This window comes from Microtus pennsylvanicus, chromosome 19 (genome assembly GCF_037038515.1).
Source record: "Microtus pennsylvanicus isolate mMicPen1 chromosome 19, mMicPen1.hap1, whole genome shotgun sequence".
Taxonomy (NCBI): domain Eukaryota; kingdom Metazoa; phylum Chordata; class Mammalia; order Rodentia; family Cricetidae; genus Microtus; species Microtus pennsylvanicus.
In genome coordinates this window covers 36540619-36564826 of record NC_134597.1, presented here as the reverse complement: position 1 = coordinate 36564826, position 24208 = coordinate 36540619, and the positions used below count along the sequence as shown (strand labels likewise).

Genomic DNA, 24208 nt, shown 5'->3' with positions numbered 1-24208 from the left:
AACATCCTCTTATTGCTTTTATCTTACATAATTGTATTTATATTAATGTATGTGTGTATGTATGCAGCAGCTTTATTAACGTATAACTCATATGCCATAAAACTCACCCTGTACAGTGCTCTGGCTCACAACTGGAGCTCTTTAAAATCATTCTGAGTCTTGCCTCTGCTTCTTTCATTTTGCTTTCCTAGTACTTTGTTGTGCGCACATAAGATGAACAAAGTTGAATGAGATTGCCCAAGGACAAAATCTCACATCACTCAAGGCTGTCTCAAAGATCTACTGGTAGATACCCATTGGGAAAATACTCAGCATCTCCTGGTTCGTCTGCTGTGTGATATACGTGTCACCAAGTTAACACAGAAGTAAGGCTCTCTTCTTTGAAAAGAAAAACTTTGCTCTTGAGCATGATTAGTTGGACATTCGTTCAATAATCTAGTCCAGCAAAGGGCTGCAGTATTATCTGTGCCTGCAGCCGTTTCCTTGTTTTGTAACATGTAATACCACTTTCCCCTTTGGAGACTGTGGAAGCCAAGCAGGTCTCAGGTCACAGGTATCAAAGATATTCTCCAGGCAGAAATAAGCCTGCCTTCTTTGCTTTGCACAGAGCTGGGAAGTCCTTGTGATTATTGAATTCAGCACTTTCTGTTGATGTGAACTTCCCAAACTTCAGCCTTTCCATTTTCCTGTCCTTTAAGGCACCCACAATTCCACTTCTATTTTCTGATATCTTCCTCGGCTCTGTAGGGTTGTGACATGTCCGCTGTCTAATGTAGGACCTCATTTGTAAGGAGTGTCTCAGTTAGCTTTCATGGGAACTTCAGCACACCCTCCTGACCCCTCTCATGGCATTTATACACATAAATAATGGGAAACAGAAGACTCAATTGCTCAACTCATACCACAAACTAATATCATTCAGCTGTGATAAAGGCAAATGCTAGAGATACCAAGTAACACTGTATGTCTTCCTGTTTAAAGATATTTAAGTAGGTGTGGTAGAAACGAGATGGACTTTTCTTATTCCTCACTGAATTCAGTGTAATCAGGTAAAATCCTCTGGAGGACTCCAAGGTTGAAGTGTTTTTAAAGGCCCTACTTGCTTTTAAAGCTGACCATGACTTCCAACCGAATAATTATCTGAATATATATATGACCTTATTCATTAGGTTTATTCTATGTGTCCAGGCACTTATTTAGGGGGCAGAAATACTGATACCCAGAATACAGCAGACAGTAGCTTATGTTTCTGTGTTCATGTTAATGACAGGATCTTTTTGCTATAGGATACTGATGCTATCTCAGAGGAGGAAGAACATTGTGTAATCTCAGGACATAATTTACCCCTCTGGGTTTCCAAAACAGGAGTGATATTGCATCATGTGTCCCTCAGATTGTAGTGAAGGTAATTCTAGTAAAGCTACAAGCTTAGCTTGGTCGTTTCTGAAGCTAAGAAGCCCACAAGTATCATATTCTTCCACATGTCAATCACATGGGACACTTAGAATGCACATTATATTTGGTGAAAACAAAGCCCTTGGTGATCTTAGTACAGTATAGTTGAGTAATCAATGTGGAACTTGCATTGCAGCAGACTGGGAATGGTCATAGGGAGTGAAGAGCTGAGAAGTAATTACAATAGTTAGGCTCTGAAATGAAGAAGAGACAGATAAATAGCAGAGGCCTTAGTGTAGGCCCTGAGTGAAAGAGTCTAGGGTGTGACAGTTCTGAATGCATCTAACTGCAGTGACAGTTGAGTACACCTGAAGATACAGCAAAGAGGAACCAGCAATCAAAGTCACAAGAAGCCTGGAACAACAGGCATCCATGGCACTAGAGAGAAGAGTCTCCTTTGCTCTTGTAGCAGGAGAGGTAGCGCGAGGGAAAGGAGAAATGCTAATATGTGTGCCGCAAACACAAGCAGGCTGCTTCAGTGGTAGTATGTGTTTGGATGTACGACGTCATGGATTTCCACCAGAGCACTGAAGAAGACAGTGTCTACATTATTATTCTGACCCTTAGAAGAGACAAACTCTGACTGTGAAAATGATGCTTCAAGCCAGTCTCTCTTTCAGAACAGTGACCAAAGGAGAGAAACTAAAACCCGCCTTTCATTTTCTTCGTATCTGTATGGTATTAGCTCTGGCCAGACATACTAGGAAGCTAATGGTCTGCCAAGTCAGTAGGTTCTGAAGGTTTCATCTAAACCTTCACAGCTACTTGGGACTAGACTTTTTTAATTTATATATTTTTTAAATTATCACTGATTTACTTCATTTAACAACTCCACACATGTACGTAATGGATCCAATGTTCTTTCCTTTTCGTTGATCTTGTAATCACTATGTCAGTCACGCGGCAGTTTTTTTTCAAATATGGAATTGCATAGTTCAAATAATGACATATTAAAGTGAATTATACTACAGAACTGCCCAGAACCTGCCTTTTTACCTGTACTAGTTATTTAGGCTTCGTAGAGTTTAAGAATTTCACCCTATAAATGTGTACTCTAAGGCATGATAAATGTTATGATTAATGGTTTGGCAGAAAGTGAATATTTGGAGATTGTTACTATTTCAAAAATTCCCTTGCTCCTAGCAGATAAGAGAAACAAGGGTGCATTGCCATTGATTGATCATATGGTAAGCCTTCACTCTGCCTCTCTTCACACAATACAGTTCTCTTTTCATCACAGCCTGATGAGAAATTTTAATGGGGTGTTTCCACCAGCGGTAAATCCACTGAAGCATGTAGAAAATGCTTTTTACATCGAAGGAGAGAAGGCACCTTTTGTCAACTGGGAGAGTTGTTACTTCCCCATTAATGTTATGCTAAATTGAGAGCCTGCCATGGTAGGAGAGTAAAGATTAAGGGAAAACCACCATCAAAATTCACGTAGCAAAGAGACCAATTTGTGGGGAAAATACCTGAAGCTCTTTACCACCCTGGCTCACACAACAAATGTAGCTTGCACAAGCCAGGATGCAGAAAGAGCCTGGAAGCGCAGTTTTAGGCAGTCAGTCTGCTCCTTTATTTATAAACATAACAAAATCCAGCACAGTATGGGAAAATTTTCACAATAAACTTAAAGAAAATGACCACAAATGTAATTTAAAATCCTTTGCCACTGTACATACAAGTCTCCACTTTACCCTTACAGGTTGCTCCCCTATGTAATAAACCATATGAATACTGAGTGGACAATGGTAAGATTTTCACAAAATGTTAAAATATTCCCAGGAAGTGGAAGAAATACAAATGTCATCCTAAGTGGCAATTGAAAGCACCCGATGAGAATGTTCTGTACTCTTTTTAAGGAAAGGCAGCCTGGCAAGATGTGTTATTTCTGTTCTCATTTTAGTTGTCATCTCTTAGCCCTGAAATACCGTAAAATCACCATGCTGAAGGAAACCAGACAGAAGTTAATCAGTTACTTTAATATTTTCATGTAGTCACAGTGGCCTCTTAACGAGGAATTGAGTGCATTCCTCTATTCACTGGATCTGTGGCAAAACCAAAACAGAACCTAGATCCTTCTCTTCCTCAGCCTAGAAGCCAGCAGCGTGCATCTATCACGCACCACAGCGAGCATCGCAGTTTTCACAGGCTCCATGTCTAGTGGTTGGACTAACTGCAGCCCACCACACTGTTAAGGAGTGAGCTCGTTACCTGTGAAGCATACCGTACCAGTGTGATCTAGTGCACTAAAGCTCCACACGTGAGCCTCTGGAGGCTGCAGCATTAAGCCTGGTGATATCATAAGGTCCAACGTATTTAATACCTAACACTTAGAAGATTGTTTCTCAGCTTGACATTACGGTTTTTGTCACATGTGAAATCATTTATGTAAGCTACCTTGGTTGCTCCTAACACCTACCACCACCACTACGTGCTGCAAAAGCCATGCAAGGCTAAATATTGCTCAAAAGAGAAGTCGGAGTTTCTGGAAGAATTTTTAAAGCAGCTATTTCTCTTTGATTCAGAAATTTAAAATAGAAGATAATGGCTCACTGAAATGACAAATGTAGTAAAGAAGCTTTATTGACTGCTGATGAGTATTTCAGTACTGAACAAAATAAAGCAGGAATAATGAGAACCCTGAAGCAGGATGAGCTCCACCACTCTCTGGCCACAGGCGTGAATGAGAAGGGGCTGCAGGAAGGAGGGGCAGCGAGGCACACCTGAAGCACTCTGTCGGACACCTGAACTCGGGAGCAGCATCTGCAGGATCCTCGTCTGTAGGATCCAACTGTATTATACAGCCATGCCAATGAAAAGGAATACTTTAATCTTAGAGATAATTTTCACCTTGACAGAGACACGAGCCATAGGATGTCAAATGTAATAGATAGGGTTTCTGAGCCTCGGACGTGATGGCTTATCATCATGCCAGTTTGTATAAAAAGACAGTATAGCTCAGCTTTGATGAAATATTTTCAATATTAAAATTTTCTTTCTCCAAATTCCACTTTATTTCATTGACATTAATGAAAAAATTTTTGAAAACCTTCATTTTTATTCTTTTAGTTACAATGAATTTTTTTACCACCTTTCTAATAACAACATTTATATCCCTAGAATTACAAGTAAAGACTTGCAATAATTCCTTCTTGTATCATGAAATGCTTTTCCCAGGTTGAAAAGTGAAGATAGACTACTGAATTTCATCTTTAATTTTTTAATAGCTGGTTTATTTTTATTTTATATACATTGGTGTTTTTTCCTGTGAGGGTGTTTGATCACCTGGAACTTGAGTTATAGACACTTGTGAGCTGCCATGTGGGTTCCTAAATTAAACCTGGGTGCTCTGGAATAGCCCTTAACCACTGAACCATCTCCCGCCTTTTTAATTTTTATGGCATGTTTATATTATAGATGTAGCTAAGTATTTTTACTGAAATCTGAATATTGAGCCTGAACTTAGCAACTATGACCTCTTTCTTCCTTATAAAGATGATTAAGACTACTTTATATTTAATATTTTATACTTAATATTTTCTAGAACTGAGAATAATACATCCTTCAGTATTTTACAACGAAACTGGTAGTGAAAAAAATAATAAAAATATTCAGCATAAAGTTCCTCAGTTAAAGACTTTGTGTCTGAATCCCATGGTCTCGGGACACTAATGAGTCATTTGTGCTCCAGGCCTCAAACCTAAAATGTTAAGTCAGTCTCCAGGCACTGAAAAAAAACTTTAAAAACACAGTTATATTTTCAACTAATTTAAGTAGTAAATAAGTAATACGGGCCATTTAATTTTCATCAACTAATCCACAACAGCTCCCCGGTTTCTCCTGTGAAGACACAGACTGTACCGTGGTAAAGAGGACGAAGCACCAGAGTCTGGGGACTTAGTTGCACTGCTGTGTCCAAGATCAGTAAGGTATCCGGACTTGTTCCCCCACCTTGAAATAAAGTGTGTGGATTTAGACGGCTGACTCTAGACATTGCCTAAGCCGTACGGTGCAGGAGGAAAGTAGAACCTTAAGTCCAGCTACTGAAATGAGCAGAGGTAGGAACAGCTTTGTCTTTGCATGTGGTAAGCCTTGAAGCTAGTAGGTAAGGTCGTTCCAGATCACACATCCTATGTTAAGGTAGAAGACGAGGACAAGTGAACAGTTAATGTAAGTGCATACAACTGCCACCGTTATATCGTAAGTGCCACAGGGAAAGTTATAGGCTCCGAGGTGTGTGCGAGAGCATTTTCTTACGTTACCTCTAAGGGTGGCAGCAGTGTCTCTAGAGGAGACTTGCAAGATCTCCCTCCCTCTTCTCTTAGGGCCACAGAACATTGTTTCTGTGGTGACTTCTTGTCATGTACAACAGTGGTTTTCACGGCTTCTGTATCTTCAAACTTACATCTCTTCCCAACAGGAAAACTTAATCCAGATGCTGCAGCCACATGAAATAGCCTGTTTCTCTGTAAGTAGTTAGTGATCACAGGTGAGATCTGTCCTTCTGGTTTTGATGGCAAGTCATCATAATCATGAGGCATAAATAGGCTGGGGTAGAACCAGGTAAATAGATTGGTTCAGATCGTAGGCAGACAAGTTTGTTCTTCCAACAGTTCTGATTTGGTTTTTCACAAGAATGTCTCCAATTTTTCTTTTTCCTTCTATGGTAATTTGAATGTAATTGGCCCCCATAGTCTCATAGGGAATGGCACGATTAGGAGGCTTTGGTGAAGTGGGTGTGGCCTTGTTTGGAGGACATGTGTCGCTGTGGGGATGGGCTTTGAGGATTCCTATGCTCAGGATAACACCGAGTGTCTCAGTCAACTTTCTGTCTCCTGCAAAGTGTAGCACTTTCAGCTCCAATACCACATCTGCCTGCACTCTGCCTTGCTTCCCATCGTGATGATAATAGACTGAACCTCTGAAATTGTCAGCGAGCCACCCCAATTAAATGTTTTCATTATAAGAGTGGCTGTTGTGGCTTCTCTTCACAGCAATGAAAACCCTAAGGCTCCTTTTCTCATTGCTCTGATTTGAGGAAGGTAGCTTAGCATCCTGCAGTAAAGGTCCTTTTAACTCCTTCACCCCACATATTTATGCTGGTTGCTTTTTGTTTACCTGTATGAGGTTAGTTGGTTTGATTATTAAATTCTGAGAGCAGGAATTATGCCTTTCACTTATTGGAGTTAGGTGCCAGCTGCATATTTGACATTATGCATTAACTCTGTGCTCCCTCACATCTCCCCATCTTTCTTCACTTTCCTGTGCCATTTGCATTTTTTGATATACTCATAATAATCTCAGTTGACATTTGAAAGATGGAAGCAAATGTGATTTCAAAGCCTCCTTGGTGCAGATGAAATGATGATATAATAGATTTTCAGTGCTTTTTTTGAGAAGTCAGAGCTCTTTGCAGGCATTAACTCATCCGTCTTCACCTTACCTGGATGAGAAATAACTGCAGTACATATTATTGGCATCTTCTAATGGATGCTGAGGTCGCCTGAGGATTTTCTTTCCTCAAAAATCATAGGATATTATAGTAGTAGAAGAGAAAGTTCAGTTCTCTGCTCTCCAGGGTGGCCCTGAGACCCAGCTTCACACAATGACCTGCGCTGTTCTCCAGCCTGGGAGGAGGACCTGGATCTATACCTGGACCTGGACGTCATCCTTACTATATGCTGTCACAATGTTCACAGTTGTGTGGATGTGCACAGGAGGCTGTGCTGAGTTCAGGAGAGCGGTCCTTGTACTCTGTGGGTCAGTATTCTCTGCATACAAGTGTAAATCTCATGCTAGCTTTTCACAAGGAAATTTTCCAGGCAGTTTTATACAGTGTAGCCGAAATAATTCATGCAAACTGGTCATATCTTATGGATATGAGCTGTCGTTTTTGTCTCATAGACACTGTGGACCTTTTCTGTTCCTTCAAGTAACTCTGATTATCTCTTTAACTGCCATAGAACCTGGTGTGAATTGAACATACTATTAATATAACATATTGGGGAATGTTTTTTTAACAAAGAAACATGGATATTGCTTATTTTAGGCAGATCTAAACATTTGAAAGTACTGATCTTGGAAGACGGTTCCAAATAGAATACTTAGTTTTAATTCCTCCAATTCACAGAACATCTCTGGTATAATTGTGTTATTGGAAAGCAGGCTGAGTTGGAGTAAAAAAGTAAAAATTTAAAAATAAAATATTAATAGGAAAAAAAAATAAGGGAACATCAGAAATCCCAAAGCGTCTTCCAGGCCTCGAGCAAGGGTGTGTGGGTCTGTGACTGCAGAGCCCGAGACAAGGCTGGGTGGTCTGGGACTGCTGACTGACAGGAAGGGTGGGCCTTCCTTGCTTTCATGCATTTCATGATTCCTCACTAGGCTACAGAAGGGCGGAGTGCTCACCTCAGGAAGTGTCCAGCGGTCAGGGTTCAGAGGGAGGCACCGCGTGACTATCAGAGGCATGCATAAGAACAAATTTCACTCACCATTGTCCCAGGGCAGCTCCCGGATAGTGCAGGTCAGCTTCTAGACCCTTTACATCAAAGAGTAAGCAAAGGCTGTCCTGGGACAGCTTCTCTGTGCCGACTGCCTTATCCCAGGCTATGTGTTTGCGATTCCAAAGCCTCTCTAGGGAGCTGAATCTCAAGTATACAAGTATACAACCTCTGCCTGGATCTGACAAATTGTCTTCAATACAAACTGAACTTAATGCAAGTCAAATCACAGCACTGGGTGATTTGAGCATTTCCCAGCCATGGCATTAACTGATCTCGTGGGGAAACAGGTGAGGAGAGGAGTAGGCAGTGCTTCCTCCAATCTCCCTGGCCTTCCCTCCAGCCTCCTCCTGAGGACCAGCATATCTTCTCATATGACTAAAGTTCTGTTACCCGCTACCCAAAAGTATATATAGCCCTCATAGGACAGCAGCACCCAGACCATAAACAGATAGTCTCCAGGTGTGCAATTGCTTTTAATTTTTTTTTAAATATGAGACTTACTTTAAAAAGTTGTATATTGTCTTTAATTGGCATGCCCTTTTACTCTGTCAACCAGAGAAGGCCCTCCACTAATTTGGAGGTTCATGAAGCTTATTTTGAAGCATCCTAGCAGCTAATTTCTTCACCCCACAGTCAGTCTTTCTCAGTTTCATTATCTGGTTTTAGATTCAGGTCAAGCATTTGGAACAAAGAGCAATACCTACATGAAAGTGCATCAGCTCAGGAGGCATGTGACCACTGTTTGTCCTTCTCTTACTGAAGCTGCTCGATCATTGATCCGGCTCACATCTGAAAAGTGCCGAGATCTGGCTGTTGCCTTTGTTCTTCTGAAATTGAAAACAGCATGGGAGTGGTACTTTGGTGCTGTGTGATCACCCGCTCCCCAGCGTCATTTCAGCTGGTGATTTAGCGCTAATAGCTTCTGCCTGACCCAGTTATTACACTGGGTGCTGCAAAATAGTGACTTTCTGTCATTCCTTCCTGAAAGTCCACACTCTTCTTTGAAGAAATTTTCTTCTCTCCTTCTGCCTTTGGGGATTCTTTTCGTTATTAAATGTATTGTGATGCATTTCCCTCGGTATTATTTTCTACCTCAAACTGTCCTAGCAACTCAGTCCTTTTGACATGTCCAAATGGGTTTTGGATCATTTTCTTATTTTTGCAGCAGCTTGTTTCAGGCTCACCAGACACTTTTTCTGCCCTAAACTTGGATTCTAAATAGTCAGCTCTAACACAAAATGTGGTCTAGGGGAGGAACCAAGTCATTTTTCACCAAAGAACTATGAATTCAGTCTCTGTAAGGTGAAGAGTGATGGAGACTAGAATCGGACCTGCGGGTTCAGACTATATGGATTCAATTTGCAGAAGAGAGGCTAGATTTGTTCCTGGAGGGAGCACAAAATTTTCCATGAAAGTGGAAATTTCATGATGGAGTCAAGGAATAGGTACCTGCATAGAATAGCTGGCAAATAGGTAAGAAATAGCCAGGTGACAGGGAGTCCTAACTGCTATGCCAAGATTTGTGGGTAGGTCTGGGGATGTGCTTTGCTTTCTTTTATCTGATAGTTACCCTGTTGCCAGTTAGGATCATTCATTGTTATTGCTTCCCATAGGAATGGCATAGCTAGATGTGAGGTAAGAGGATAAGAAGGAGAAGCAGTGCTGTAAAGGAATACAAGTCGATTACCTGCCACAGCTCTGGCACTACTCTACTTCTCCGTTAGCCTCATCAGATGCAGGGTGTGTTTGCATGAAGCTTTTGAGTTTGGTTTATTTAAAGTTATGCTTTTCAGTAGTCTTCCTACAGTTTCTTCTAGGTATTCCTTGGCCTAGAGGGCAGTGAACTCAGCCCTTGAGAATGAGCATGCTGAGAATTCAAGTATCTGTTGACCTAGGGTTTAATCATCTGAAATAACTTACACCGAGTGTCGTGTGCCTTTCATATCCTGCCATGTAAGGCTAAGCATGTATGTGGAATGATAATCAGATTCTATGTAATCAAGCCAAGAGACACTATTTCCGGGTATGGCAGATGACTGCGTCCATCCTGTTTTGTCATTTTTACTAAAACATGAGACCCTTAGGTGCAGAGACACTCATCTTTGATCCCTGGTGGCTTCTGTGTTCAAGCTCTAGTAAATGCCGTTATCTCTCCATATCCATGCTGCCTGGCCCCAGAACTCCCATGAGTACCATGTGGTGAAGATTCTCGAGCCGTCTTTGATAAGATGGCGCAGTATTTGCTCATAATCTATACATACCCTTCATCTACTTTAAGTAAGCTAGACTCTTCACAACAAGGTATAGATTGTTTGTAGTATCTTTTATAATGTAAGTACAATGTAAGTAGTTTCTGTACTGTGCTGTTCAAGAAATAAGTCTAAGAAAAACAGTTTGTACATGTCCAGGACAGACACAGATTTCAACCACTGATATAGAGCTTACATATTTAGAGGACCAACTATATCTAGAAAACAAACAAAGGCATACATATATATGACCAAGGTGGCACCCAGAATGATTTTAACTACTTCACAGAAGCTAGCTTAGAAAATGTGAGTTTAATTCATTCTACTCAGCCAGCTATATGCTAATCATTTGCATGATGGCATTTGCTAAATGCTTCAATCAGTATGTGTCTCTTTCTTCTGATTTTAAGAGGCAATCCTATCATGCTCTTTCAGTAGAATAGCCAGAGAAAACAAAATGAAGAGAAAATTTCTTGAGTACTTATTTTATGTTAGAAATTGGATCCTGTATTCTGTGTACCATGCCTGTGAAGTAGGGATTATTATTCACATTCTCCAGTAAAGAAAACTGAGACTGGCTTTGCAGATGCCGCTGTTCCCTCTCACCGCTTGCTGCAGCCATGGTCAACCCCACCGTGTTCTTCGACATAGCAGCCGATGGCGAGCCCTTGGGCCGCGTCTCCTTCGAGCTGTTTGCAGACAAAGTTCCAAAGACAGCAGAAAACTTTCGTGCTCTGAGAACTGGAGAGAAAGGATTTGGATATAAGGGTTCTTCCTTTCACAGGATTATTCCAGGATTCATGTGCCAGGGTGGTGACTTCACACACCATAATGGCACTGGCGGCAGATCCATAAAAATTTGAGGATGAGAACTTCATCCTGAAGCATACAGGTCCTGGCATCTTGTCCATGGCAAATGCTGGACCAAACACAAACGGTTCCCAGTTTTTTATCTGCACCACCAAGACTGAGTGGCTGGATGGCAAGCATGTGGTCTTTGGGAAGGTGAAAGAAGGCATGAACATTGTGGAAGCCATGGAGCGTTTTGGGTCCAGGAATGGCAAGACCAGCAAGAAGATCACCATTTCCGACTGTGGACAACTCTAATTCTTTTGACTTGCGGGCTTCTTACCCACCAGACCATTCCTTCTGTAGCTCAGGAGAGCACTCCAGCCCCATCTGCTCGCAGTACCCTGTAATCTCTGCTCTCACTGAAGTTCTTTGGGTTCCATATTTTCCTCATTCCCCTTCAAGTCTAGCTGGATTGCAGAGTTAAGTTTATGATTATGAATAAAAACTTAAGTAAGAAAAAAAAAGAAAAGAAAACTGAGACTACAGTAACTTCGTTCACCTCGCTCCTCCTCGTGAAGGGGTTCCCAATGTTTTGGCAGAAAGATTCTTTTTCTCTGCAAGCCCTCACCCCTAGAGTTCTCATCCTCACCCCTAGAGAACCTGGAAGAGAAGGTGGAAATGTCTTAAAAGTGTTTCTTGTATTTCTGAGGTTTAGTTCTTGACAATATGAAACTCTGTCCATGGTGTAATTGTTGATGGGTCCAAATCTGTTCAGTCTTTGCAAATAATGTGTTCACAAGAGCAGTGTCCACGCCATGTGCAGAAGACGCAGTCCCGCAGCAACAGCACTCTTCCTCCTCCTGATCTTGCTTTCTTCCCACCCTTTCTTCTGGGAAGTTCCCTGAGCCTTGGAGGGCCTGACACAGATGTCCCATTGCAGGCTGAGCATTCAACCATTCTCAGCACGCTGAGCAATTATGAGTCTCTGCAGTAACCACAACTCATTCCAAAAGGAAGCTTCTGTGACCAAAGAAGACAGCAACACTGATCTATATGCTCAGACTAAGTACTGAGAAGGCAACTTGACATGCACAGTATGTCCATTTAGCAGTACAACAGCGGCAGGTTCTACTCAGGCCAATGACCTTGTAAGTTTAAATGGATTGTTCTGTATTTCAGATTATTCATTTTAGTTTCTACTCTCAGTTATTTCCTGTAAGCTGGAAGCTTATCATACATACTTATTGCTGTTAATTAGCTGTTGATACAATAGCAAATATTATAGAATAAAACCTAAATTATAGTTGCCTTGCTCACTAAAGTGTTTTATGAAATGACTTTGATCCTGTGTGTCCTAACACAGCCATTTCAGTTCTTTTCTCCTTTGAAAACTAATTAAGATGCATCCCATTGTAGAAAGAGAAGGGAACATGATGTGGTTTCCTACCTCTGGAAGCCTAGAAGTCTGAGCCCTCACAAATGGAATTAATGCACAGCTGTCAACTACAGCAACAATTTTATACTGTCATCTTTTGAGCTCAGTTAAGACTAGGATTTTCTTCTAATTGGTTTCCAGACTTACAACACATTGTGTCAATTTCAGATGACTGTGTGCACTTAGTTTATCACTATAGAGATTCCTCTGTGAAATTAGCAGAGCTTCTAAAGCATCCTCTTTTCCCCTTATGATTTATCAAAAGTCCATACTGCCCCCTACAAAATTTGTAAAACTTTCCATCCCTAGTTCTGGGATGTGTCTAAGAAAGCCACTGGGCTGTGGGGGCAGTCTTATAGGAAGTAGGATATCATCTAGAGTTAGGAAGTAGACTTTGTAAACCCCACCATGACCCCCACCCAAACCCCACTATCTACATCATGTAACAGTGTCTGAAAATACTGATGCCTGTATCCCCTTCGCTTAGAAACCTCATCTCCTAAAGCTCCAGATCAGAAGAAACAAGCTTCTTGCAGTGTACTGCATGCTACATTAGTGTTCATAGGAAAGCACTCTGCATGCCCAGACAGTTCTATTTTATGGCTTCTTGCTTGCATTAGTAAAGACATTGACAACTACAAAAAGCAAATAACATATATTTTAATTTAAAAAAAATCACCCAGAGCTGTGATTTGACTTGGCAGTACTGGGAATTTAAATTGCATTTTCAAGATGTCCTGAGGAAGACAGCAGGCCCCCTCTAGTGGAGACTGAGCCTTGTAACTGACTGTTTCCCTCAAGCATGAACTGCATAGTCAGAATCTGAAGGAAAGGGCACTTTCTGCTTCACTTTGGTTTAGTCACATTTTAGCCAAGAAAATCCTGGTAATCAAAGGATATTTGCAAGAGAGTCATTTGAAGTCACACTGATGAAATGAAATGTTCTGAATAAGCAAGGGAGACGATGCTGACTTGTGCCAAGGTGCTAACCTCTTCGGAAATAAAATACATACTTACATGTGTGTACTTGCAAGATATATAAATATACTGTGGTAGTTTGAATGTAAGAGGCCCCCATAAGCTCATAGAGAGTGGCATTATTAGGAGGTGTGGCTTTGTTGGAATAGTATGACCTTGTTGAAGGAAGTGTGTCACTGTGGAAGCAGGTTTTGACATCTAAAACCATATCCAGTGTGTCAGTTCACTTCCTGTTGCCTGTACAAGATGTGGAAATCTCATCTCCTTCTCTGGCATCGTGTGTGCCTCCACACTGCCCTGTCCCAACATGATGATTATAGACTGAACCTCTCAACTGTAAGCCAACCCCAACTAAATGTTTCCCTTTATAAGAGTTGCTATGGTCATAATGTCTCTTGACAGCAATAGAAACCCCAACTAAGACATATAGAAACTCCAACTACACAAGTCAAACTTACACCTCACTCAGATAGTTAAGCAGCTTGAAGGATATTTTTTATCTCCTGCCTTCGTCTTGAGCTGAGTTTGTAACTTCTACGGTATGACACATCTGAAAGTCAGCTTTGACCTTTGTGTTCCCATTAATTTTCCAGAACGTAAGCCATGCTCACCATGGCATTTCTTTATGAGTTAAAAATAATGACCCAAACTCCATGCTTTTTTAGGTATCTAGTTTTCTGTCCCCTATGACTTGTACTGTGCCTTCTAGAATTTAATGGTTTTATAAAATGATATTTCTGTACCATCAAAAAATAAATAAAACTTACCCAGGCAAGCAAGAAAGTAAATGACACATTACAGATAAGTGTTTTGAGTTTAGAATTAGTAAAGAAAAGGGGGGTAATGAATCTATTGTCAATAATAATATATAACCCAGGACACTTAATGATATAATGACAAGTTCTAAGAATAGGTAGAGAACATTGTAGAAATTCTTGGGTTAAAACCATGTGTTTCCTCCATTCTGCTTTTGTATAACATCTATCAAAGTATATTCTCAGCTGTATCATTGTAGCTGTTGACAAAATTGGTCTACACTGAGACAATTTTTTTTCACTACTGTGACAAATTTTTCACTGATCTGCTTCTCTTTTTTTCCCCCTCAGCAAATGATGTGCTTGCCTTTGGAACGCTGGTCAGTACTTCTAACACCTACGATGGATCTGGGGTCGTGACTGTGGAAACTGACCACCCTCTTCTCTGGACCATGGCCATAAAAATCTAACCTATAGGGTGGCACCCATCATGTGCCTCTGCCTTCCCTTATCTGCCCAGTGGTTCATTGTTCACCGTGAACAATCACCTCAGTGTGCAGAGATCCAAATGTCTCCATAGGAAGCTCTGGGCTGTCAAGATGTTGGAGTTGGGGTACAGCTGAGCAGAGGAGCACCTGCTGCACAAGGGCAAGGCCTTGGGGATCAACCCTCAGTACCACAAAATAGAGATGCTGGTGTTTAAACTTTCTATAAATGGTATCTCAATTTTAGGTTGAGGGAAAATTATGTTATATCAAAGTAAATAAGCTTTATTATACTCTATTGGAAAGCTAATGTAAATCATTAAATTATATAATTCAGTTCTGATCATTTTAATTTAGTTAATCAGTCCATTTACCTTAAAAATATCTTTTTAATTTTGAAGCACCAAAAACTGTTGTCAGTGTTGCCTTGGAGTCTAGCACTTCCTTAAATGCCTGGCAACAAGGGTTACCTACCTCTGAGTATCTCCTACCACTGGATTTCTCTCTGTATGCATATTATCTTCCAGTGCTATGACAGGATGGCAGCGCTTCACTTTGACATGATATTTTAAAGTAAAAATCACTGACTTCATAGTTAGATTTGAAAGCAAGCAGTTCCATGGGCTGTGGATAAATGAGAAGTGGTAATTCATGAGGGCCTCATACATTAACACCCCAAAACTTAAAAGTAAACACTCTGACCTTTGGAAATGCAGAGGACTTTATGAAAATCATGACACACACCCATAAGGTTTGTGCGGAGGGATCTTTATCTTAAAAACTCAGTCACTTTTAACATACCTCACTAAAAGATGAAGTATTAATTCATGGACCATACATTTCCTGATATCACCAGAAAATTAGTGTGCTGTAAAGATAAATGAACACAGCTCCTAAGGCCTGTTTCTTCATCCTAGTCCACCATGTGCCTGGTTCCTGACCCCCTTCTAGCTGTAACGTAGCAGGGGCTGTAATCATTGAGTGTGGGGAAGAACCCCAGCTACGAACTCTAAATGCTAACACATTACAGTTATAGAGCAGATAATACTAAGCATAAGCTTGCTGGTGCATAAAAAAGTCTTCATGTCTCTTTCATGATGTCTCCTGCTCACCTTCCTACCCTCCCCTATACCACTGGTTAAACTACACCTTGCCCAACAGCCTATGACATCACCTGCCCACCATGTTGTACTTGTCCATGACTGTGTCACTGTCTTCTTGGTGCTACAGTAGTTTCAGGCTTAAAACATAGAGAAAGAAAAGAGATCAGTTGAACCAACACCATGCTCTGCACAGAAATTCTTAGAATTATTATTATTATTTATGCAAATATGTGATACTGAAATGTGGATGTCAATAAAAACAGTTATCAATGTGCATGTCTATAGTGGTTTTCTAAGAAAATGTTTTTTTTATTACTTGTATTTCATCATGACCAATCTCTCATAAACAGTGTTTCTACTCAAAGAGTTAATAAAGAGGTGTTAAATCTCACATCTGATTTCAAACAACAGTCAGTCGTATTACGTTCTCCCTCTAACTTTTCTCTTAACTCTCTAAACAACCTGAACCAGTGGTTTTTATTCCATTGTTTTGGATCCCTCTTGCTCTATTTATAAAAATAAGAGTTGCTTGTCTTACCTAAAAACTTTGTAAGAATTAGAAAAGACAAAAAAAATAAAGATAACTTGCATCATGGGTATCTAGTTGCTGAAAAAAAAGAGCCAGTAGCGAACTATGTGTCTTCTGCAGGAGAGAAAATAGAGAAAGACCCCTGAGGAGCAGGAAGGAAGGAGATGGGACAGTTGAAGACCACCCCGGTGCCATGGTGACAAGCTCATGTCTAGGAGCTCAGAGGTTCCATGCATCCCTTCCATTCCCAACAGACAGAAGCTGCTCTTCAGCAGAGAGGACAGCCAGGCTCCTTCACTGATTCAGCAGGAAAGCTTGTGCAAGACCTCCAGGTGCTGCCACAAACAATACTTGTCACAACTGAAATGAGAAGGGGAAAGGAGACAGAGCCAAAGCCGGGCAGGCAGCATCTTCTTTGCCATCACTTTCTACTCAGAAGAGGTTCAGCTATGTCTCCATCTTCCAGTTTGTAGACTGCTCTAGGTTCATAACTAGAAGCCTATTCACTACAAGCAAAAGACATGTCCATCATTTTAAAAGTTTACTATTAAAGAATGTTTTATTTAACCTGCAAGCATCAGTGTGTGTGTGTGTGTGTGTGTGTGTGTGTGTGTGTGTGTGTGTGTGTGTGTAAACTTTAATGAAGCTTGGTGAACATGTAAACACTGGGGTCAGTGGGGATGGATACTTAACCCATGCTATCACCTGTAAATGATACCAGAAACACTGGATGACTACCTCAGGCATTCTCTCAAAGCAAAAGTTCCCATCCCGAGTTCCTGCTGTCAACTGAAGAACTGCTTGCTGGTGTTACAACAACCCTTGCCTGATGCTTGAAACTACACAAGGGCAGTCCCCTCTCTGTGTACTATCTGACTCATCTAAGCAAATGTTTGCCTTTTCTATAGCAATAATATAAGCTTGCAAATCGTAAAGGCTCAGGTACAAAGGTTAAAGTCAACCCTGCAAGGAACTCCCTCTAAGCCCCTATTCAGGTCAGACCCTGACCTGCAGCCTGTAGCTATAATGAAAAATACAAGTTGGGTCATGCTTCTTGAACCTTGGCTTAGATCAGTTTCTTCCTTTCTTCCTTCCTTCCTTCCTTCCTTCCTTCCTTCCTTCCTTCCTTCCTTCCTTCCTTCTTTCCTTCCTTCCTTCCTTCCTTCCTTGATCAGCTTGCAGCTTCTGTCATCTAGTGACTGGTCCATAAAATAGCACTGGCTACCCATAGCACTAGCTTGGTCTGAGCCAACAGCAACAGTGATTGGCTTTTAATGATGAAAATCTCACGTGACTATGAGATGTAGAGGTGAGTGAGGTGGAAGCAGGTGTGGGTCTGACGGCAGGATTCTGGGGAAAGGGCAGGGCGGTTTTCACTGGGATGGGAAACTAGGACTTTTACTCACAGAGAAACGAGGAGGAGGTGCACATTGCTTGTGTGCTTTTGAAGCTATAATGCAAGAGTGTTGCCTCATGCTCCTCTATGTGTGGAGTGCACCTCTCACAGTCTACCCCCATGTGGAGCCAGCCTTGCTGACTGTTCCTGCTTACAGTCTCACCTCCCTGCACGTTTATTGAACTGTTGAAATGAAGCAACCCATAGATGGGATGTGACTGGTGGCATGCACCAAGTCAGCGCAGGGAGAAATGCTTCTTCACTCCTCTAAGGCTCTGGGATTATTGCGGTCTCGGTGACTTTCAAACCATTCACTGTGACCCACAAAGAATATATGTGCCTTATGACTCAGTCTGTAGAGAAACACACACACACACATTCACACACACTGAAACATACAATATGTTCTAATTTTACATTAAATTGAAAAGCTCTCCAGTATATCTGAAAATCATATCTCAGAAAAGAAAACTGCATAGAGTTACTTTAAAAGCATGTATGAGCATGAATATAGGCGTCCTGTGCTGAGATTACACTAATTTCTTAAATTTATGATATTGATGTCACTTTTGAAATATATTTCTCTGTACAGATTAAAATTTAAGCCACAGGGCCAATTCCTTCCTAGGGAGTCCTTGTCTAAGGGCTGGACAAGAAGTGGCAGGTGTAGGGAGCACAAGTTTGCCCTTTCCTGCCCAGAGCAGATTTCACTCATCAGTCGTGATTTTCTTTTTTGGTGAGCCCCAGCCAAAGTCTCAAACTTCATCTCAAAACAGTTATCCAAGCAGATGTGATTGCTGACGCTCCACTGACTCAGAGCTAATATGTTATTTTCCCACTGTATACAAAACCGCTCTTGCTGACAGCCCAGGAAAGAGGCCGTGGAAACATCACTCTTGCTCAGAGCTAATGAGTAAATAAATACATCCAAGGACTTGTTCCCGGTGTGCTAAAAGCAAGGACTCTGTACACAGCAAAATAAAAACTAGATCTGCCCTGAAATAACTTGGAGAACATAAGCAGACCCCATGCTCATTCATAGTTGAGAAGGAAGAGTCCTCAGAACAGGCCTGCGGCTTCTCAATGAGAGCCAAAATCTCTAAGAGACCACACTGACAGAGTCCATCCAGATATGAGAAAGAATCGCAGTAGTTAAAGAACTTGAAATTTATAACTTGTACCTTAGCAACTATTTATTTTAGAAATACCCTTTAAAATCTAAAGACCGAGAGAATATTTAATAGACAGGACTTGGAAGGAACAAAAATAAAAAATTGTAAGTATAAAACTTCTGTGATAGAACAGTGTTCCATCTGAATTGCTAATTTCATGCTGAGTTATTTAACGTTATGAGTCCTTCCTAGACTAAAAACCCCTGGAGGCATGCACATCTGTCCTTCTTGTCAACTGCCATCTCCTGTCTGCTGCATGAGTTCAGAGGAGACATGCAGTCTGCTGCTGAGTGAGCAAACAGCCGCTTTACACCACACTGCAGGAACACATGCATTTCCCAGCCTCTAGCAACCCCTGCTCTGTTCCATATGTGGTCCTGAGCTGTCTACACATCAGATATGCTAACATTTCTCTTACCTGTGTCCCACTTCCACACTGGACAGACCTGGTAAAATCATTCTTCACATTCCTGCCTGTAGAAGGAAGTAATATTTACAAGGCCAAGGCAAGGCTCCAAGACGCCAATCCAAGGCAAATATTTTGATCAAGACAAGAAAAAAAAAAAAAACAAGAAGGCCAAGGACTATGAAGTTGTCTGAAACCGGTGAGGAAAGGACAATGAAAGACACAGCACATAATGACAGAGCTTGGAACATATGGTTTCAATGAAAAAAAACCAAGGCTATAAGGGGAACTATTTTGAGTTGGAACTCTTGAAGCTGAAGCATTTCCCAGTTGGAGATGGCTGTCTTGGCTGAGGTAGACTACTACTAGAACTCCTGCTGTTTCTAACAACCTAAGGACCTGCCCTTCATTTCTGACCTCTTAATTGTGTTTAAATCTACTTGTTACACCAGATTAAGCTGGTGGAATTAGTTTGAGTATTCTAAGATCTCCCGCTGAACTGCCCACACTAAACCTAATTATTTGTGATCTTGATTCATTGTTGTCTATTGAATGAGCTATTGGTAAAGAAAAGTCCTGTTTTAATTTAAACTTAGTATGGTGATGCACACCTGTCGTTCCAGCACTCAGGAGTTCAAGGTCATCGTCAGATAGAATCTGTTTTCAAAAACAAAAAAGAGCAACAATGATGAAAAGTCTATCTTATAAATAAAAAATCCCTTTTATTAATATACTTCACGAATATTTGCAGAATGCATGCAGACTTCTGTGTTTGCAGCCACCCTTTCACCTGTCCTTTTTGTCAATTTCCCTCCTTATCCTGCCACATTTTACTTCAAAAACCTGATAATTGTAGTCATCTTATGGAATTTAAAAACCAGTTATTTCCAACATAATGGGGCTTTTGGTACTATGACATTATTGCCAAATATAGGGAAAGCCCTAAAAGTATAGAATTTCTTAAAATAACTTAAAAGCTTCCATTTTTCATTCTGTAAGAAAGACTTAAGTGCCCAATGACATTCTCCACTACAACTACCCCATTAATTTAAGAAATCTCATTCATTCTACCATTGGCTCCTTATTCATGGACAAAATTTCCTTGGCCCCAATGGCCCACATACTGCTCTTTTATATTTTGCTCCTTAAAATTCAGGGAAGTCTATGTGAATAATGAGGCAAGAAGAAATGGTGCAGAAAGTTGCTGGCATCACTTTTAGTCAGGAAATTTATTATGCATATTTTAAAATTGACCTTTTAGTCTAAGTTTTTATTCAATTCCAATGCAAGAAATTAAGCAACAAGGTCATGGTGAATATTTGTATGCCAGTGGCAGGGAACAGTGTGATTCATGAATTAAAAAAAAATGTTAGGAAGCCAATAGATTCTCTTTTAGATTAACAGCAAGTAAAAATGCAGGAATTATTTTTTAACAAAGAAGCTACGCTTTTTACATCACACAAAAAACTCCCCTTTGGGAAAAAAAATGCCATAAATCTGAGTGTGTGTGTGTGTGTGTGTGTGTGTGTGTGTGTGTGTGTGTGTGTGAATCATTTCACTTCTTGTCTAGACCATGTGTGTCTAGTAGTGAGCATGCATGTAAGTATATAAATGTTATTCACATGGATGCTGCCATTACACATTTTCATTTCAGGGGTCAATGGCTTTCCACAGGTCACCGTAAGGCTCTGTCTTCTTGAGTTGATACCATAAGTGCTGAGCTCCACAGCCTTAAAATTATATATCTCATATTCAAGGGACACAGAAAAGTAAATTAGCTATAAAGAATTAAAAGTTAAAGAGGCCTCAAGCTACAAGAAATCCAATTCATATTCTAATCTCTCAGAAAATACTCCCATACTAGCAGGCTCTTACAGACTTTCAGGAGGTATATTCCATGTTGTAGGAAAGAAAGCCCCAGCGGTGCTGCTCTCTACCTGCGACAGAATGGACTTGATCCCTGGGGACATAGTAAACTCCCTGACCTAGCAGTGTCCATTCCACTGCTGGACCAACTCACATAAGAATCTGGCCTAGAACTTACTCTACACTCACCTATACTGATTGGCTCCCAAGGAAATTCAAGAGTTTTTACTATTATTCAGTCTGATGGAATGACACCTGTGTCCGCTACCTTCTAGTGTCTGTGCTGCCTTAATTAGAAACAATTTTAACCTTATATTTTTCACAGTGATTTTCTTATGGCCAAATTAAAATATTACTAATGTTTCATGTTCTAGTCAGGTCTCATGTGAAGATGGATTTGATATTTGATTTTTGGAAGAATACAGAAAGAAGAATATAACTTAAAAATAAACTCCCTTATCACATGCAAATTTCACAGACTAATACTTTGTCATTTCATTGTAACCATGGGTTAACTTTTAATAAAAAAAAGAAAAGGTGATGTGGGATTTCCCTCTGCATTATGTGAATACCATTGGTTAATAAAGAAATTGTCTTGGGCGTGCACAGGGAATAGAGGTAGGCAGGAAAAACTAAATGGAATGTTGGAAGGAAGAAGGGAGAGTCAAAGGAGAAGCCATGTAGCCTGGCTGGAGACAGATGGTAGGAATTTTACCCAGTAAGCAACAGCCATGTGGTGATACACAGATACTAGAGATGGGTTAAATTAAGACGTAAGATTTAGCCAATAAGAAGCTAGAGCTAATGGGCCAAGCAGTGATTTAATTAATACAGTTTCTATGTGATTATTTTGGGTCTGAGCTGCCAGGCAGCCAGGAAACAAACTAATGGCATCCTTACAACAAGAAGGAACAGTCCAGATGTACAAACTGTTCTTAAATATTAGGCTGGCTGCCAACCATTAAGGCCCTTGCAGGGCTTGCCTGACAGTGGGGAAAAATCATAAAGGGTTACCCTATTCTGGTTCCTCATCTAAATGTAACTCCTTTCTGATGCTCGTCATATTCAGTTAATAGCCTGGCTTTGCCATAAAATCATAGCTGTCAACATGAGCTCTGTAGAGGTCTCCCCACCCATCCACATCTGGCTCCTCCTCCTACACATTTCATCTTCCTACCTGTGACCAGAGATGAACAATCCACATCCTCACAAAGACTGGCTCCTCTACCATGCACAGTTCCCCCTCCCCAGAAAGGTCCTCCTACTGTCTGTGCATATTAGTATCATTCATCTGAATCATTCTCATTGCCTTACAATTACTTGTTGGCAGAAGTTGCTTCTTTGTTCCTGGCTTCCCAGGCCACGAAATAATCACTCAGAAACTTATTTACAATACTGTTTGGCCTATAGCTTAAACATGTTTCTGGCTTACTTTTATATCTTAAATTAACCCATTTATATTAATCTGTGTATTGCCACGTGGCTGTGACTTACCAGGCAAAGTTCCAGCATGTCTGTCTCTGGCAGTAGCTACATGGCTTCTTCCTGACTCCGCCTACTCTCTCTCTCTCTCTCTCTCTCTCTATATATATATATATATATAGATAGATAGATAGATAGATATATATAGATATAGATATATATAGATATATATATATATATATCTTTCAGTCTGGCTTTACTCTGTTAAGCCACTAGCCAAAAACAGCTTCTTTATTAACCAATAAAAGCAACACATAGACAGAAAAACTTTTCACACCATCTCCCCATGTCTGTTTAAATAAAAAGGAAGGTTTTAAGTTTAACAGTAAAATTACATATAACAAGACAGTTACCAAGCAAGAATCACAGTTACAACATATATATCTACTTTATCTTTTATCATAACTAAGGAAAACTATAATTATTATAACTATCTATTCTTCAACTCCATCAAAGACCCCAGAAGGATATATTACCTAAGTTAACAGGAAGAACATTGTAAGCAACTTCTAAAACTCCAGAATTGACAAAGACATCTCGCTGCCTGGACAGTCACCCAAAGTTCTTCTGTGACATGGAGGCATCCAATCTTCATCTTACAGACCCATAGTATCCAGAAGACTTTTCTATAAAGTAGGAAATTGAAAGATCTGTTCTGCCTTATAATGGCAAAGTCCATCACTTGTTTTCTTCTGTGTCCTGCAGAATGTCTGGAAGACTCTTTTATGAAGCAGGAACCCCAAAGGACAATACCACCTTTAGGCAAGTTCAGCAGTCATCTCTCTGTGGGTGTCGCATGTCCAACTCACACAGCATAAAATCAAGCAGTTCAGGCAAGAGCAGTCTTTTGTCCAAATGGCTAACAAACTCCATGAGGATCCTCTTTTATGCCCATCATCCTTTTGAAGTAAATTGGTGCTGCCAGGAGGAGATGTGTCTCATTGTCCTGAAAAGTCCTAAGTTATTAAAACATTTTAAATGTCATATTCTGTTAGTCTTTGAGAGGCTTGAAGAATAATTATCCATTTGAAATATATCTCTATACATCTAGAAAACCTAACTAACATGACTACAAACTTTACTATTATAGATGATTATCTATTAACCTATATTTCTTAATTATCCATTACATTTTAAATGAGCTGCACAAACACAATACCTTAATCAAGAGCAGAAAGATAGATAGATAGATAGATAGATAGATAGATAGATAGATAGATAGATAGATAGATAGATAGATAGATAGATAGAGGATAGATAGATCTTAAATTTATATCGATAAACCAAGATCTATACCAATGAAAATCTCATTAGCATATTCCCCTTTAAATGTAAACAAACATTTATAAACAATATTTGGAAATTTGGGCATAGTTCTCTACAAACTTCTTCCTGCTTTTTGTTGGGCAAAGTAATTTTAGAGATGTTCACTGTGACCATTCAAGGGGATCTTGGTCCATCAAACCACATTAGTCTAAAAGGATATATAGGTTCCTATCTTCTGTGGAAACAAAAGAAGAACCTCTTTTCCAAAGCAACAAATCTTTAGACCCAAATTCTGAATTCAAGATACTTTAAAAATATATATGGTGGTTTATC

The 24208-nt window shown here is 40.3% G+C and overlaps 1 protein-coding gene and 1 pseudogene across 3 annotated transcripts in view; both read left to right on the top strand.

The window, feature by feature from the left end:
* Tpk1 (thiamin pyrophosphokinase 1) overlaps window positions 1-24208 on the top strand; it is a 361699-nt gene that overhangs the window by 317787 nt on the left and 19704 nt on the right. For 2 of the 3 annotated variants that reach the window (XM_075953688.1, XM_075953687.1), the window contains one exon: window positions 14522-16032. The exons of the other annotated variant lie outside the window; for it this stretch is intronic. In XM_075953688.1, the coding sequence (XP_075809803.1) occupies window positions 14522-14640 (119 nt within the window). In that variant the 3' untranslated portion in view covers window positions 14641-16032. Of the gene's footprint in view, window positions 1-14521; window positions 16033-24208 lie in introns of those variants that run through there. 3 annotated transcript variants of the gene reach the window in all.
* Window positions 10805-11518, top strand: LOC142838117 (peptidyl-prolyl cis-trans isomerase A pseudogene; annotated as a pseudogene).